A 17170-nucleotide genomic window follows, 5' to 3' on the forward strand; every position below is an offset into this window, starting at 1 on the left:
AGATACGGAGAGAGGGGGCCGAGTGGGGGGGGCCGAGCACTGGGAGGTACAGGGGCATTGGAGGAAGACAGTGGCCAGAGTGGCTGACCCTGACCTGAAATGCCTTCAGTGGGGCTGGGTCACCCATTCCAGCCTGGAGCTGGCTGTGCTGCAGGGACCTGGGCTGGGGCTGGGGCAGCAGGTGATAGGCTGTTGACAGGCCCAGCATGGACAGGACAGAGGTGGAGAACTCCAAGGATGATGGGGAGGGTGCCTGGCAAAGGGGGCACTTCCTGCAGGCAGATGGTCCGGGCCTGCAATGAGGACCATGTGGCCGCCGGGGCGAGGCGTGGGACCATCTGGAGGAGTCTGGGGTTGCTCCATGTGATCACAGACATGCCCACCTGTGCACGAGCGTGCACCTGCCCCCAGCCCATGACAACGCGTAGGGGGCACGGAGGAAAACGGGAGGCCTTGGTTCCCTCCCTTCCCCACCTGGAGAGGTCCCCACCCAGCCCTGAGGGTGAGCAGAGCCCTGGCCACAGCCCAGGGCCCAGGACCTGGAAGGAGGCAGAGGGACAGACAGACAGATGAGCCCATGGATCCTAAATGGGGCTGGGGATGGGAAGTGGCCTGCCCCAGCCATACCTGCCCAGGCCCCCAGCCTGGCTCTGTCCTGAGATCCTCTCGGCTGGGTGAGGCAGCTCCTTCACAGAAGGGCCTGCTCCCTCCTCCGTCTCCTCCTTCCCTTCCTGGTCCATTTGCCACCCCACCCTGCCCGAAGTTGGCTCCCTGCTCAACGAGGAGTGGGTGCCCCTTCCCCAGGGCTCCCTGGCTTGGGGGTACCCAGGCCTCTGCCTCCCTGCTGCTGCTCTGCGGAACCACCAGGCCCCCAGCCAAGGGAGCCCCCTCAGCTTCCCTCTCTCCCTCCTCACACCTGCCCCGCTGCAAATACAAGGTGCTCAGCGAGGCCCGCCCTCAATATGGCCCCTTCCCCACCGGCCTCCCACCCAGTGCTCTCAGCTCTCCTCCGCAGCTACGCTCTTGAAAGAGACTTTACCTTTTCCTCCCCCTTGCGCCCACTCCAACCTAGCTTGACCCCACCTAATTTGGCTTGGGCTGCAGTAAGAAAACCGCCACAGACAGGTGGCTTCAACAATGAACTTAATTTCTCATGATCCCGGAGGCTCAAAGAACAAAGCAAAGGTTCCAGCCCATCTGGGTTCCTGCGAGGCTCCCTCCTGGCTTGCGGGTGGCCGCCTTCTCCATGTGTCCTGGCGTGGCTGAGCGTGAGCTCATTTGCACTTTGGAGTCTCTTCTGGTGAGGACGCCAATCCTACTGGGCCGGGGCCCTTCCTGATGACCTCACTTCACCCGAATTACCTCCTTAAGGGGCCTATCTCCAAATACAGTCACACTGGGGTGGGGGTTCCACCCTATGAATCTGGGGGAGCAAAATTCCATCCCCAGCATGGCTCTGGTCAAGGTCACTGCCAACCTGCACACTGCCAGGCCCACGGTTAGCTCTCAGGCCACCCTGCTGGGGTCTCCGGACATTGAGAGAGCCCACCCACCTCCTCCAGGAAGCTCACCCTGCCTGTTCTCCGCCTCCCTCGCAGCTGCTCCTGTGCCTTCTTTCCTGATCTCTTCATTTCCCAGCCTGTAAACCCCACCAGCCCCGGAGCTCAGCCCTGACCTCTTCCTCTTTGTCTATGCTTGTCCCGAGGTGGCCCCGTCAGGCCCATGGCTCCCAGCCCCACATCCCTGACACCTCCCACACTCTCGCCTCATCTCAGCCCAGCCAGCTGCCTCCGCCTCAGAGGCTCCACAGGCATTCTGTATTCAACCTGCCTGAAAGCAGACTCCTGCCTTCCCCTCTCCTCCCCAACCTATTCCCCTGCCTCCTGGCGGTCAGTGCCATCCTTCCCGTAGCTCAGGACAAGACCCCCACCCTCATCCCTGGCGTCTCCCCTCCCTCACACCCAGCTCCATGTGTGAGCAAACCCTCTTGGCTCTGTCTTCAGAATCTTCACAGTCCAGTACCTCTCGCCACTTCCTCCATGCCCCTTGGTCTAAGCACCATGGTCGCTGTGTGACGGCAGGAGCCTGACAGCCTCCCAGCTCCCACGCTGTGGCCTGCAGAATAATGTGCTCCCCCTAACCCCCAAAGACGTCCACACCCTGAGTCCTGGAACCTGTGACTATTGTTGCCTTCCACGATAGATGGGGCCATGCAGTTGTGACTGAACGAAGGCTCTTGAGGTGGGGCAATGGCCCTGGACTGTCCAGGGGGCCCAGTGCAACCAGCAGAGTCCTTAGAGGGAGGCAGGAGGTCAAAGGCAGAAGGTGACACAGTGATGGAACAGAGGAAGGAAAGGCAATGTAAGGCGGCCACGAGCCAAGGCCGCAGGAAGCTTCTAGCTGCGGGAGAAGACAGGGATGCCCGTCCTCCTCCAGAGCCTGGGGAAGGAGCACAGCCCCACTGAAACCTTGATTTGTGACTTCTGACCTCCAAAACAAAGAGAATAAATTTGTGTTAAGACACTAAGTTTGCAGTCATTTAAGATTTAAAAATTTATTTTATTTGTAGAGACAGGGTCTTGGTCTCTCATGCAGGCTGGACTGCAGTGGCATGACCACTCACTGCAGCCTCAACCTCCTGGGCTCAGGCAATCAGCCCATCTCAGCCCCCTAAGCAGCTGGGACTACAGGTGCATGCCACCAAACCTGGAGAGAGAGATATATATTTTTTTGTAGAGATAGGGGTCTCACCATGTTGCCCAGGCTGGTCTTGAACTCCTGGGCTCAGCTGATTCTCCTGGCTCGGCCTCCTAAAGTGCTGGGATTACAGGCAGGAGCCACCATGCCCAGACAGTTCATGGTAATTTGCTGCAACCACAGGTAATGAATATACACCGTTAGCATGGTCCACGAGGCCTCACCCTGTGTGGCCCCTGTTAAACTTCTGACCTCTTCTCGTCCTTCACCACCTGACCGTCCCCCTCCCCTCTGGGCCTTTGCACCTGCTATTCCTGTTCCCTGAGACGTCCTCCTCCCAGATTACCTGCCTTTCTTCAGCCAGATGGTACCTTCTTAGCGAGGCTTCCCTAGTCACCCTCTAAAGGGCAGCCCTGCCACTCCCTACCCCTTCCCTGGCTTCATCTTTCTCCATGCGTCACCCCACCTGCCATATTCCTCATCTGCCTTTTTTCTTCTACCAGAAGGTAGGTCCTAAGTAGATGCGGCATCTGTGTCACACATTGCTGTGCCCTCAGTGCCTGGAATAAGATCTGGGATGTTGTGAGCATTCCATAGATATTTGTTGGATGAATGAATGAGTGAATGAATGAATGAAATTTTACAGAGGGGGAGACTAAGACCAGGGAACAGGAACCCCTTGCCTAAGTTAGGGTCAGCACTAGTCCTGGAATCAAACGAGGCATCTCCCGCATCTCACTGTCCAAAAACGCCTCCACTGGGCAGAACTGGGCACTTTTGAAAGGTTTATCCCTTAGGCCTGCCTCAATCTCAGTCCTGCCAGGTCATTCCATGATGACCCCAGGCAGGTGTCCTGCCCTCTTGGCGTCTAGCGTCTGTGTCCTCATCTGTTAATGGATGGATGGTTGGGTGGATGGATGGATGAACGTCCTTAGTTGGGAAAGGCTCAGCAGGTCAGAAGACTAGGAAGGTGGCCAGAGCCACGAGAGGGCTTGGGGAAGGAGAGGCAGCCAGGCACAGTGGGGCCAGGACACAGAGGGGCTGGACACAGCCAGGCACAGGGGGCCAGGACACAGAGGGGCTGCACACAGCCAGGCACAGTGGGGCCGGGACACAGAGGGGCTGGACACAGCCAGGCACAGGGGGCCGGGACACAGAGGGGCTGCACACAGCCAGGCACAGGGGGCTGGGACACAGAGGGGCTGGACACAGCCAGGCACAGGGGGCTGGGACACAAAGTCCAGTTCCAGGCAAGAGCTTGAGAAGCCATCAGGGGTTTATAGAGGGAACCGACCCCATCCTCCCTTCTAAGAGGGGTCTGCTGACATTGGACTGTGTGGGGCTGGGGCCAAGGTGCTGGGGATGAAGGTGAATGGGAGAGATTTGAGATGCGATTTGGGTAGAAAAGACAGGATTTACTGGAAAACAGAATATGAGGTGAGTGAGTGGGATTAAGGTGGGGGACTGAGGAGTCTGGAAGAGTGCCCAAGTGGGGAGTGCCAAGGATGGCAGGACTTTCCTGCATTTCTTAGGCACCTTTTAGGTAGAAGGGATGGAAACCGCTGTGCTTGCGCTAAGCAAGATGGGAAACCGTATGGGCTCCTATGATGGAAAAATCTCGGGCTGCAGTGCTCCAGCGGTGACCCTGGGCCCAGCTCTCTCCACCTCCTCATTCTCTTTTTCTGTGTTGGCATCATTCTCAGGTAGGCCACCCCATACAATGTCAAATGGCACCCACAGCACCCCATTGGCATCCTATTAGGACAGAAAGAGGCTTTTTTTCTAACGTTTTCATAACCAAAGTCCCAGGGGTGCTTCTCATTGGCCACGCATGGGTCACATGCCCAAACCCAAACCAGTCACTGACACTGGGGAGCTGGGGGGCTCCGGTTGTTAAGGCTGGGCCCATGTGTCCATCCTTGAGCCATGTGGGTGGAGAGTAGGGGTGGTTCTCCCGAGGGAGATGAAGACAATGGAGAGGTGCCAGCCCCAGCGCCCTACGGGGCTGATACGCACAGGAGTCTTTGAGGTGAGGGCCTGGCGGACAAGGTCTGGTATGGCGCCTGCACCATCTGCCTCAGTGGCCCAGCCTCCTCCCTTCCTAGTCCGGATCCAGTGGGCCTTGCCCCACACTCCTGCATGGGATGGCAGTGCCCAGCCCTGTGCCTCCAATCAGGGCAAGCTGCCACCACACTGAGCACCTGCCCCAGGTCCTACAATGCAAATCCCATGACTTATGGCCACTCAAAGCCACAAGTGCTGCCTGGCAGGGTCAGTGCTGAGGCTGGGGCTCCCACTTACTGTCTCTCCCTCCTTGGCTGCCCCCTAGCCCACCTGCCTCACTGAGCCAGGCAGGTTGTGCCCAGTTTGAATGCAGTCCTCTAGGCTTCAGGGCACCTAAGATCAGAGCTCAGCCCTCCATATTTCCCTGGGTCCTGGAAAGGTGGGGCCACCCTCCAGCTGCCCCCGAGGGCCTGCAGATACCTGCTCACTTTCTCTCTGGTTGCTGGTCTTGCTGTCTACTCTGTGGGATTTGGACTTTGGCTCAAACACCTCTACACCTTCTTCTCACGGTGGCAAGAGTGCTGCTGCAGTTCCAGCCTCACCTCTCCCCTTGAAAGGCAGCAGGAAAGAGCGACAGCTTTCCCTGCGGCTCCCGCTCCGACTGGACCGCTTTAGGTCACATGCTCACTCCTGACCCTCTGTGGCCCATGAGTGCAGGAGGCTGCTTGGGCAGGGCTGAGCTGCATGCTCCAATTCCAAAGCCCCATCGGGGGAGAGCTAAGGAGAATTCCCAAACCAAACCCAGGGCTGTTGCTGCAAAAACGAGGCCTGGGTGCCGAGGACCCAGGAAACACGTCACTACCTAAGGATCATCTTCAAATTATAAGTGAGGAGATGGCCGGGCATGGTGGCTCACACCAGCACTTTCGGAGGCTGAGGCGGGAGGACTGCTTGAGTCCAGGAGTTCAGGACCAGCCTGGGTAACATAGTGAGACCCTATCTCTACAAAAACAAACAAAAATTAGCCGGGCATGGTAGAGTGCGCCTGTGGTCTCAGCTACTCAGGAGGCTGAGGGGGGAGGATCACCTGAACCTGGGAAGTCGAGGATGCAGTGAACTGTGATTGCACCACTGCACTCCAGCCTGGGCAACAGAGTGAGACCCTGTCTCCAAAAAATAAAAATAAAGTAAGTGGGGAAAGAGAGGCTGGGCCTTCTAGTGTCAAGGGCTGACATGTCCAGAGTGGGTCCCCAGGTACAGACAGCTCCTCAACCCAGGAACTAAGCCTTTCTCAGATCTTTGAGCTTTTACAAATGACACAGGCTATGAGTCCATTTAAAAATCATTTTATTATTAACATCATCTTCCCATGTAGCCAAGTGTCTGTCATGTATAAGGAATGTCAGTAAATATTCCATTTGAAGCTTCTTTGTACATATTTCCCTCGATAAATAAACTCTGAATTCACATAAAAAAGTTAAACTTAAATAACTCATATTTCCTTCTCTTGTAACAGGCATATATTGGTAAAATATAAATATTCTTGGACTCAGGCTTTGTTCTAAGTGAGGACAGTCATTGATCACATGGTATAATTATTGACAGTAAAACCAAGAAATTGTCAGCTGGTTCCCGGCATGGACTAGCGCTGAGGTGGGAAACAGGAAGTTCACATTTGGTTTCTGGGCCAAGGTGGGGCAGGAGGGGTGGTGGGGAGAAGAGGACAGTTGTTTTCTTTACAGCTCTGATAAAAATAATCTGTTCTGCCACTGAATTTTAACTTTGAATATATTCTTCTACATTTGCTGATTAATTCCATAATCATTTTACTTAAAACTCAGATGTCGACTAACAAAATATGGCACATGATCCATTTTGAACAATGTCAATAGGTTCAGAAACTATCATTGGGCTGGCAAAAAACAACAAGAGAAACGCACGCGGCAGAGCAATGATTTGGGCTTGGTTTGGTTGGTTCACTGTGGCCCACTGAACGCTCGTCCCTGGCCTCAGTGCGGCAGATTCATCCCCTGGGGGCGATGGGACAAGCCCTGGTGCCCGGCAGGGCCTCTGAGGCCTGAGCGGCAGGTGAGGCTGGCAGGCGCCTGCTCAGAGCACGCGGGGGATGATGGTGAAGGGCACAGCGGGGCTGCTGGCCTCCAGCTCCAAGGCTGTCAGGAAGCACTCCGTGGCCGCCGCGTCGTTGCCCTGAGCTTGGAGGACCTCGCCCAGCCCGTTCCAGACCTCGTGGGCTGTCGAGTTCACCTGCACCGCGTCCCGGAGGATCTTCTCTGCCAGACTGTAGCGGCCCAGCTGGTGAAGGATCAGCGCCTGGAGGGGTCAGAGAGAGAGAGAGAGGGAGACAGTCAGCCATGGAGGCTCCAGGAGCTCTGCGCTCCTACTTGTCCTTGAGTTTCCAGTCAGTTCCTTGGAGCCGGGAATGTATCGCCATTGGGCTGGGCCCATAGTAAGTTCTCAAGTACTTCCTGCGTTCAGGGGCAACAGTCGAAATAGTCGCCGAGCTGACTAATACAAAATTGCTGATATTCAGCCATATTTTGAATTTAAAAATGGCAACTTCATATGGTTCATCTGAAAACTGAAGAACCATGAATGAACCAGTTGGAGGTCCGCAGTCTGCACTGACCCAGTGTGGCATCAGCATGGGATGCAACTGTGGGTTTTTTTTTTGTTTTTTTTTTGAGACAGAGTCTCGCTCTGTTGCCCAGGCTGGAGTGCAGTGGTGCAATCTCGGCTCACTGCAAGCTCTGCCTCCCAGGTTCACACCATTCTCCTGCCTCAGCCTCCTGAATAGCTGGGACTACAGGCGCTGCCACCTCGCCCGGCTAAGTTTTTGTATTTTTAGTAGAGATGGGGTTTCACCATGTTAGCCAGGATGGTCTCATTCTCCTGACCTCATGATCTGCCTGCCTTGGCCTCCCAAAATGCTGGGATTACAGGCGTGAGCCACCCCGCCTGGCCTGTCATTTTTTTTTTTTAAACTAAAGAAACATCATGGGTGGAATTATACTATCAAAATGATGATGACAGTTTTTAAATTGCTCACAGCCCCTTCCCTGAACAAAGGCCCTGACCTCACTGTCCCTGCTTGCCCCAGGCTGTGCCCAGCTGTCATCTTCGTTCTCCTTGGTTGGGGTGTACACATTGGTCCTACCTATTTCATCAACATCATGTTTCCAAGCCGCGCACCTCTATAAGCGATGTGTGTACTTTCTCAACCTTTCCCTTGGGGAGAGACATTTAGGTCACATCCAGTCTCTTTGCTGTTCTGAATCGCACAGACATGAACATCTTTCCAGAAAGCGCCTCTTTGTTCTTTAGATCAGTGGATTTCCAGTCTTTTTTGTATCCCTGAAAACCTTTGGTTAAATGAAATCTTACTGAGAACACCCACACAGTCTATGTATAAACAGACAAAAAGGAACAGCTGGGGGGGGTGGCGGGGAGGGGAGTCCGGTGTCCCCCATGGGCTCCTTTTAGTGGCCCTGGAGGAGGTTCAGTGGAACAGGCCTGACAACTATTTGGAGATCCTCCCCTTAGGGCAAATCTCCCCAAAGTAGGGTCACTGGGTAAGAAGATATGACTCTCTTTAGCATTCCCCAAACATTTTGCAAATTTTATCCCCAAAGGTCGCCTCACTTTTTCAGCTATCAGCAGTTTGTGTGGTCACCTGCCCCCTTTTATCATGACTCTCTTTCTGCTAATGTCATATGTGCAGAATGTCCCTCCTTGTTGAAATCTGTATTTCTTTAATAACCATTGAGGTTAAATATTTCCAATGCTTTTGTTTAGGAGCCTTTCACAAGATTGCTATTCATCTGCTACCATAATTTTCCAGCCTATTCTTTGACTTTTGAGATTCTTTTCTTTGAAAAGTTTTAAGGTGAAAAATTAAATTTGTTAATCTTTGATGATTTTTTTTGCCACTTCAAAACTTAGAAAGTTATCCTTTCAAAGGGCAGACACATGTTCAATTCCATTTATTGTAATTTTCCGTCCTTTAAGTAGTTGACTACTTTATCTTGGCAGAGAGTGATGCAGTCCTCCTACTTTGCTGGACACAAACTAGCTCATCCTCCCTCCCCTCTCTCTTGTAAGCCACTGCCTCCAACCTAGAGTGAATTATTACACGGAACAGGGGCCTTTCACTATTTTCCAGCGAGCCACAATATCGAACTTCTGCATCAGCACCACAGTTTCCATTTCTGTTACTCCCAAATCATGTTTTTGTTGTTGTTGTTGTTTTTGTTTTTGAGACAGAGTCTCGCTCTGTCGCCCAGGCTGGAGTGCAGTGGCGCGATCTCGGCTCACTGCAAGCTCCGCCTCCTGGGTTCACGCTATTCTCCTGCCTCAGCCTCCCGAGTAGCCGGGACTACAGGCACATGCCACCAGGCCCGGCTAATTTTTTTTTGTATTTTTTAGTAGAGATGGGGTTTCACCGTGTTAGCCGGGATGGTCTCGATCTCCTGACCTCGTGATCCACCCGCCTCGGCCTCCCAAAGTGCTGGGATTACAGGCATGAGCCACTGCGACTGGCCCCAAATTATGTTTTAATAGGTAGAGTCAGAGCTTTCCTTCACTGCTCCTTGCTTTTAGTATGTTTCCTGACAATCTTACCCTGTACTATTTTCGATGAATTGCAAAATCAGTTTCTTCACTCCCTTTAGAAGTCAAATTGCATTTGTGTTACCTCTCTTGGAGAGTGTGGAGAAGCCTGACATCTCTACAATGTCTAGTCTTCCCACTGAGTAATGAGTTATGGCCCTCTGCTCTTTCAAATTTCATCTTGAATCTCCCAGTAAAGCCTTGCCCTCCCTTTAGGCAGTGTGAGCATGTCACTCACAAGACAGCCCAGCCTGCTCGCAGGCCCCGGCTTCACCAACAGGCAAGCGGGCAGCAAGGTGGCTGTCAGGAGCAGAACCAGCCAGTGTGATGGCAGGAATGTGCCTGCCTTGAAGTAGCATCCCAGGGCCTGAGAGACTACCTGGCTTCCATAAGCCCCCGACAAGAGAGCTGGGATGTCCACCCAGGAGGAGCACGTGGTTGGGGTGACAGCCAAGGAGACCCATGGCCGAGGGCAGTGTGTGGGCCCTGTGGAGGCTCAGAGTGGAAGCGGGAGGGAGACCCTCAGCTCTGGGAGGAGGAGGCAGTTCAGGGAGCTCTCCTGGGTGAGGAGGAAGCGGAGGCCACGCTGCCTCGGGTAGAGAGGGCTACCCTATCCTGGCTAGGAACAGCAGACTTCAGGGTCAGCTCTACCTTCTCATGAACACAACAGAAACACCTCATGTTTCTTTTCTTATGAATATCCAAACATGTGTCCATGCTGGAGCTCCTGCATAGGACCAGGTCCTTGATGGCATCTGCCAGAGAAGGTTCCAGGGTGGCCAAACAGCCGAGGGTAGCTGACTGCTGCAGAGCCACACCTCCTGGCTGCCTGAAGGGCTTCTGGGTGTGGAGTCCAGCTGGGGGTGGCAAATTAGCATGTCCATCTCCCAGGATGGTGCTCTGGACCACCTTGGACCTCCTTAACAGGGAATCTGACAACTCCACAGCCTCGCTCCCCAACCTCAAAGGCCAGCAGAACAAATGGGAGGCCACCATCCAGGTTGTACTCAGTAGGACATGAGGCCGAATGAGATCCTGCCCCCTTTCTTTGAGGGGAGGTTATCGCCTGCACTCACTCTAGAACATTCCAATGTAACCACAATGGAAGGGAGGTTTCTGGGCAGCGGCTGTGAGCAGCAGCCTGGAGAGGTTACGGCAGGAGCTCATCACACGCCTTCCTGGCATGGCTTTCTTGGTGCATCAAGATACTGAACACACACAACAGGTTTCTGAGTGGCTCTCCCGGCAGGGAGACAAGTGCTGTATGCTTCTGGCAAACAGGTGATGAGCGGCAAGCCACTGTGCTTACTTGGTTGCAGGTGGAGAATATAATTCAGGTCTCACTAGGCTCTGCCACTGTAGCATCAGCCCCGTGCTGTTTTCTTGCTCCAAGTGGAGGGTTTTTCCCCACTGGGCACCATGCTAAGCCCTGTAGCTAGCCCATCTCCTATGACTACTGCTTTAGATACAAGAAGATGCGGTTCAGAAAGGCCAAGTTCTCACCCCAGGTCCCAGGGCCAATCAACATCGAACTGCAGCCTTGCCCAGGTCTGCTTGGTCCTGAAGCTGCCTGTTCTTCCTACCTGGTCCACATTGCCTCTGTCGCTTTAAGGGGCAAGCCCTGGGCCAGCAGAGGAGAGCTCAGTGGAGCTTTCTCAATGCAGGCCCCAGGGCACTCAGGCAATAACCCAGTTACATCCAAGCAACAGGAAAGGGGCATCTGCCACGCTGTGTCCTCCCGTGCATTTCTCTGACCACTAACTGCTGGTTTTATCGCTCCTTCCCATGTTATGATTGGGAAATTGCTCCTCTCCAAGGCACAGCTTCCCTCTGGCTCAGACCTGCATCTTAGAAGCATCCTGTATATCTGCTTGTGGACTGGGAGGGCTCCTTGCCTCAGGCCAGCTGTGATCTTGAGGCTTGGGAAGGCTGCCAGAGCCAAAGGACTGGGCCATTCTGTCTGCCAGAAAGTGGATGAGTGAGATGTGGAGACCAGGAGGACCAGGGCCTTGGCCCAGGGGGACACAGAGGGCTCTGCTCTCAGCACCCTCCTGGAGTGGGGAGAACCCAGCAGTCCCTTCCCGCTGGGATCAGAAAGCGGCAGTCCAGTGAATCTGGCCAACTGTGGGGGCTGCAGGGTATAGGGCAGGGGCATGTCTACCCGCCCCCAAAAGTCCCGCAGAGAACCAGCCCCGAGGGGCTCATCTGAGCCAGCACCCTCCGTGTTGGCCACTGAGAGCCTCTGCAGTGCTCTGGTGTTCTAGGGTTCTTGCTGGCTTGGAAATTTCCAGCCCGTATACCTGGACTGGTAGTCCTAACGTAGGAACTGCCATTTTCAGATGACCTTGAAGCTTCCTGAGCAATCTGTTCAGTGGAATTAATTCCTAAAGCTGGAGCTGCTTAGGGAGACATCGCAGACTTGCCAGGGGCTGCCAGCTCAGGCTTGGCACAGGAATGAAAAATAGGCCTCTCCCCAGTGAGCCAGGAGCAGCTCAGAAATCAGCCCATGACGGGATCAACCAGAACAAGCTCCAGCTGCAGTCAGAGCCACTGCCTGGAGCCAGCACAGCTAGAGGACTGGCCAGAGGTGCGCTGGGACCTGGCTGTGTCTGGCTGTCAGGAGTGACACACCACCCAAGCCCCACAGTGCTGGCCAGGGCCCTTCCTTCCTTTCCCTTCCCTGGGTTCCATGTGCTCTTCGGCACTGCAGCCCTCATGTCCTTTCCAATTCTAGGGGCCCGGCTTGCTCTCTCCTCCAGAGATCAAAGGCCTAACTCCTGAGGCTGGCATGGGGCTGTTGTCGGCACCAGCTGGGTCCAGCCTTCCCTGGGTTCAGCCAGGCTCGTCTGTCAGCCAATGTGTTTCTGCAGGACGCAGCCCCAGCCCCCTCCTGCCTCCCAGCTGCGGTCGGTCAGCCTGGGGCCTTCCTGCTAGAGCCCTTGTCCATCTGCCTGAGGCCATAATGCACCCCGTTCCTACAGAGCCGGGCGGCCACACTGCCCCCAACCAGCAGCGCTGCCCAGCAGCACACAGCTCCTGCTCCCAGCCATCAGCCTGCAGGAGGCAGATTCCGATAATGACATAGTACCATATACAACCATATAACCTGCCACTCCCTGCCCCCACATCAAACCCAACAAAACCCACCAAGTGATTGCTTGGTGCTGGACAGAGTGGGTAAGCGCAGGCCTGCTCTCAAAGAGCTCAGGGTCCGGTGCAAATCACCAACAGCACTGAGCACTAAGGTCTCGTTCCATCCGCTCTCACCTCCAGGAGCCAGTGCTGCTGGGGCTTGAGTCTCACAGACCAGATGACCTGCCTACAACCCTTGTACAGGTAGCTAGCGGCAGAGCGGAGGCCTGCAGCTGTGCCGCGTGTGCCCTTGACACTGGGCCCCTCCCCTCCCCTGTGTGTGGAGAGGACGCGCACACAGACTCCCACCGTCGCCAGCACTGGTGTTCCTGCAGCCCCTGTGGGTTGGGAGCTGGCTGGAGCTGAGCTTCAGAGAGCTGGGAAATCACTGAGGAAGTAACTTATTAGTCCCTTTCTTCAGACACAGATGAAGGCTGCCTCCCAAGCTGGTAATTAACATAATCAGGTGTTTTGTACAAATAGGATCTTGATGATGCACCAAATTGGCAATAAGAGATTAAATTAAACCTGTTATTTCAAATGAGATGAAATGGACTTGGCCAGTTTCAGAGCAATTAGCATCTTCCTCGCTTTTGCCTTTTGTTGCGATAATTGCTGCCCAAGAGCTAAACTCCTTGCCAGACCCCGAGGGCGCCTGTGTCGCAGCCCCTGGAAGGCTCCTGTGTGCAAGGTTTCCTGCTGCAGCCTTGGTGCAGGAGGCCCTCAGCAGGGCAGGCCTGCACTGTCCTCTGAGGCAGAAGCCTGCGGACAGAAGCCCCTCTGGAGGCTGGAAATGGTGGCTCACGCCTGTAATCCCAGCACTTTTGGAGGCTGAGGCAAGTGGATCGCTTGAGCCCAGGAGTTCGAGACCAGCCTGGGCAACATGCAAAACTCCGTCGCTACTAAAAAAATACAAAACTTAGCTGGGTGTGCTGGTACACACTGTGATCCCAGCTACTTGGGAGGCTGAGGTGGGAGGATTGCTTGAGCCTCAGAGGCGGAGGTTGCAGTGAGCTATGATTGTGCCACTGCACTCCAGCCTGGGTGACAGAGACGAAAAAAAAAAAAAGCTCCTTTGGGAGATTTTGGATATCCCCATGGCACTCCGCAAAAGCAAAGTCAGACCTTTGCTGGGTTCAAGAGCACATCACGGACCACTGTCCCTCTAAGGGTACAGGTACAGGGAGATAACGTCCCTGAAAGCATCCTTCCCAAGGAGAAGCCATTGCTGAAAAGAAGTCCTGTGGCCCAGCTCTGGGTGGGGGTCAGTCGGTCTACCTGGTTGTCGCTTTTCCCCAGGCACGATGTTTTGGAAATCAAGCATTCAGCATTAGGGATAGAGGTGAACCACTCCGAGTGCTTCCTACGCCAGGGCCTGGCTGATGGGCAGGCTCCCCTGCCGGTAGTGCTGTCAGCTTCTCTGAGTAGCAGTGCAGTGTTAGTGCAGAGAGCAGCGAGCTGCCCCTCGCCACATCATAGCCGGCCTGGATTCTGCAGAGCCTGCTGGGCCACACCAGGGCCACTGATGGGTAAGACGTTTAGTGTCAGGGATGGTACTGGAGCACTTAAAGATCTTTCTGTTCTGCTCCTGAGTTAGAAACTCCACCATCACCCTTTGCAGGGGTTAGAGGTGGGCATGAGTGGCTTAAGGCAGTGTTATCAGCTGGTTTCTCCAAAAACACAAGTAAACCTGGGAGGACAAATTCATGGGTCACCAGGCTCTATTAATTGTGCATGTGCAGGGCATTATGATCAATGTAGTGTATGTTTTGCTGACTGCAAAGTGCTTTTGACACCGTCCTGTGTGATGGGTGCCACATTAATTGAGGTGGCTTATCTCAAGCTCTGTCCCCCCACTAGGCTTTGCTGTGAGTGCCTGGAGGGCAGGGACTGGGTGAACCCTGGTCATCTCTGCACCTCCAGGCCTGACGCCGGGTAGGTGGCCAGTAACTTGGGGCAGAATGAACAAATGAGCAGGCCCAGAAACTCGGTGAGAGCAGCGTACGGTTTAAAGCTACCACGGACTGAGTGGGAGTCTGTGTGCCTGGCCCAGGGCCTGTGCTCTGACCCACCACGGCTTGCCATAGAGAGGTGAAGGATTTTCTCAGCATCTGCAAGTCAGCAGCTCATGCAGCTAGTGGAGGTCAAACTTCACTGGTGGAGTGGGGCCCCTTCTTCTCCAGAGGGAGTGGGGCCCAAAGGCAAGGGCGGCGGGGGCTGAGGACCAGGATCAGCGGCTTTTCCCCTGGCTCAGCACCCACCCGAGCTGCTGGCGCCACTTGAGCTGAGCGGGCGCCACCACGACTTTTGAACAAAGTCACACAGCCTCCTCATGGTGAGGTGTCAGGGACTGTGGTGGCGGCTTCTGGGGTGGAAAGCCCATCTTCCCAGCTTTGTCTCCTCCCTTTGGGAAGATGACAGTGCTGCTGAGCTGGCTGTGGCCAGAGCTGCAGTTGTGCTGGCCACAGACGGTACCCTGGGGGCTCAGGGTGTAGGTGAGGCGTCTGAAAGGTGCTACAGGCCCTGGCTGCTGCTGGTGGCTTCTGCATGGAGGGACCTGGCTGGCCACCGGGGAAGGACATGGTGCTCTCTGGGACAGCAGAGCATGGAGGTTGGGGGTGTGAGTCCTAGGCTCACCCCAGCAGACTGGGCGTGAATCCTAGCTCCACCGTTTACTTGGACAACTTACTCTGAGTGTCAGATGCTTTATCTGCATAATGGGGAGAAACACCAACCAACGGGGGAGTTAGTTGGACTAACTCGTTTAGTAAGGACTAAATGAGGTTGCGAGTTTGCAAGGCACTTAGCAGATCGCCCAGCACATTTGTACGCCTTCAGTGGGTGGCTGCTCTCAGCAATATTAGGACTATGGCTGTTCTCATTACCGTTGTTAAACTAGAGACCATACGACTGAAGGAACAGACTCACTGAGCGATAAGATACCAAATCATAAACCAGACCTAAGACCATGCCAGGCAAAGCTTAAGTCACGTATCCCTGAAAGAATAAACTGCCTTCTAACTGCCACAAGGTTTTTCTTTTTCTCTAGCAGCTAAACAAGCACTGGCCTCCAGATAAGCAATACTGAAACAATTGCAGCTCACCTACCACCAGACCCTAACTGAGCTCCCATCCCACAAGCTGCAACTGCAGCTTTGACTGGACGAGAGACCACCAACCACAGGCTGGTTCTGGCTGGTTTAGTAAGAGGCTGAGCACTGCATGTCTTCCTGCCCCTGCCTCATCTATTGATGTATAGGACTGAACTATAATGCATGTAAATGTTATGTCTCCACCCTAAAGTGAACATAGGACACATGTAATTTGCATATTTGCTTGTCACACACATGCACACATCCCCCTTTTGTGAATATTCATAGCTCCTCCTATAACCTGTTGAATATGTATACTTGGCCAACCAGTTCCACATAAATCCCTGTTCCATTCTCCCCTCTCTCAAAGTGCTTGTTTTTGGTCTGTGCCTGAGGCTACATTTCCCAGCCAGTCAAGATGGCCACCTTGTAGGCTGCAATCCTTTATAAGAAATGAAGTCTCTTCTGCAAATGTATGAACCTCCTGATTCCTCAGTTGACACTATTAGGGACTCCAAGAGGAGGGGGGCCATTCTGTGATGCCAGTAGTTGGCTGACTCTTCACCTGCATCTGTCTCCCTCTTTAAGAGCAAGGACCGCCATGATTTGTCTTTGCATGTATGGCACTTGGAGTGGGCCTGGTACAGAAGAGGCTCTTGGGGAATACTTGCTGGATAGATGGAGGGACGGTGTGGGATGCTGTGGGGTGGTAGGGAAGGAGAAGTCCCAAAGAAAGCTCTGGCCTCAGGTCACCCTTGTCTATGCTCCCAAGGGAGGCCAGCATACTCAAAGCCTCCTCTCCTTCCAGAAGCATTAGCATGATGGTCTCTGGGGGATGAGAGCACCCCCTGGGAGAAGGTGTGCTGCTCCCAGCTGAGCCCAGTGGGCTGTATGGCCTCCCCTCGGGCTATTTGCTCATACACCACAGATCTGACACCATTCTCTAAGAAAATCCCAGAACCCACCCACAGAGCCAACACTCTTACAGAGAAAACAGAGGGCCAGAGAGAAGAGCCTTGCTCAAGGCCTTGACCCTGCTGGACACAGAGCGGAGCTAGATGGTAGGTTCCTGAAGGGCTGGGTCTGGAGAGCCTGGTGCAGAGCCTGGCCCCAGGGTCAGCCTCCAAGTTTTAGACTCCGATTACAGTGCTCCGACTCTGCCCTTGACCCCAGCTGCTTTCTGCTTGTCCTGTCAGGGGCTATGTCCATGGCAGACTAGGCTTTTTGGAAGCCCACCAGGGTTTCTTTCCTAAGAGTGGGTTCCCTGACCTGAGGAAAATGGGGACCCCACAAGGGCTCCGGCCCCTTCCCAAAAGCTGCAGCGCTGCTGGTCTGGCCGTCTGCATTCACTGAAACATAGGCATGAAATGAGAAACACCAGCACACGTGAGTCACCACTTCTCGGGAATTTGCATTTTCCTTCTAGAGGATGCCATTGATCAGAGAGAAGCAGGGTGGCAGCGGTGGTGCTTTCAAAAACATTTTTCTTTTAAATCAGAATATAAATAGACTGCAAACCAGAACCACTCTGAGAAGCCCACAGGAGACTGGTTTTGAAAGGGTTTCCTTGGAGCAGCTCGGGAACACAGAGCTGAGGGCTGCCCCTGCCTCCTTTCCTC

At 54.2% G+C, this 17170-nt stretch overlaps 2 protein-coding genes across 5 annotated transcripts in view; both read right to left on the reverse strand.

The window, feature by feature from the left end:
• NRDE2 (NRDE-2, necessary for RNA interference, domain containing) overlaps window positions 1-17170 on the reverse strand; it is a 273968-nt gene that overhangs the window by 248427 nt on the left and 8371 nt on the right. The gene's annotated exons all lie outside the window — the stretch shown is intronic.
• The window catches only part of TTC7B (tetratricopeptide repeat domain 7B), a 276351-nt gene continuing 265212 nt past the window's right edge, over window positions 6032-17170 (reverse strand). For all 4 annotated transcript variants that reach the window (XM_015144366.3, XM_028851745.2, XM_028851741.2 and 1 more), the window contains one exon: window positions 6032-7032. In XM_015144366.3, the coding sequence (XP_014999852.2) occupies window positions 6811-7032 (222 nt within the window). In that variant the 3' untranslated portion in view covers window positions 6032-6810. The remainder of the gene's footprint in view (window positions 7033-17170) is intronic.

The sequence above is a fragment of the Macaca mulatta genome, chromosome 7, assembly GCF_049350105.2.
Source record: "Macaca mulatta isolate MMU2019108-1 chromosome 7, T2T-MMU8v2.0, whole genome shotgun sequence".
In the NCBI taxonomy this organism is placed as follows: Eukaryota; Metazoa; Chordata; class Mammalia; order Primates; family Cercopithecidae; genus Macaca; species Macaca mulatta.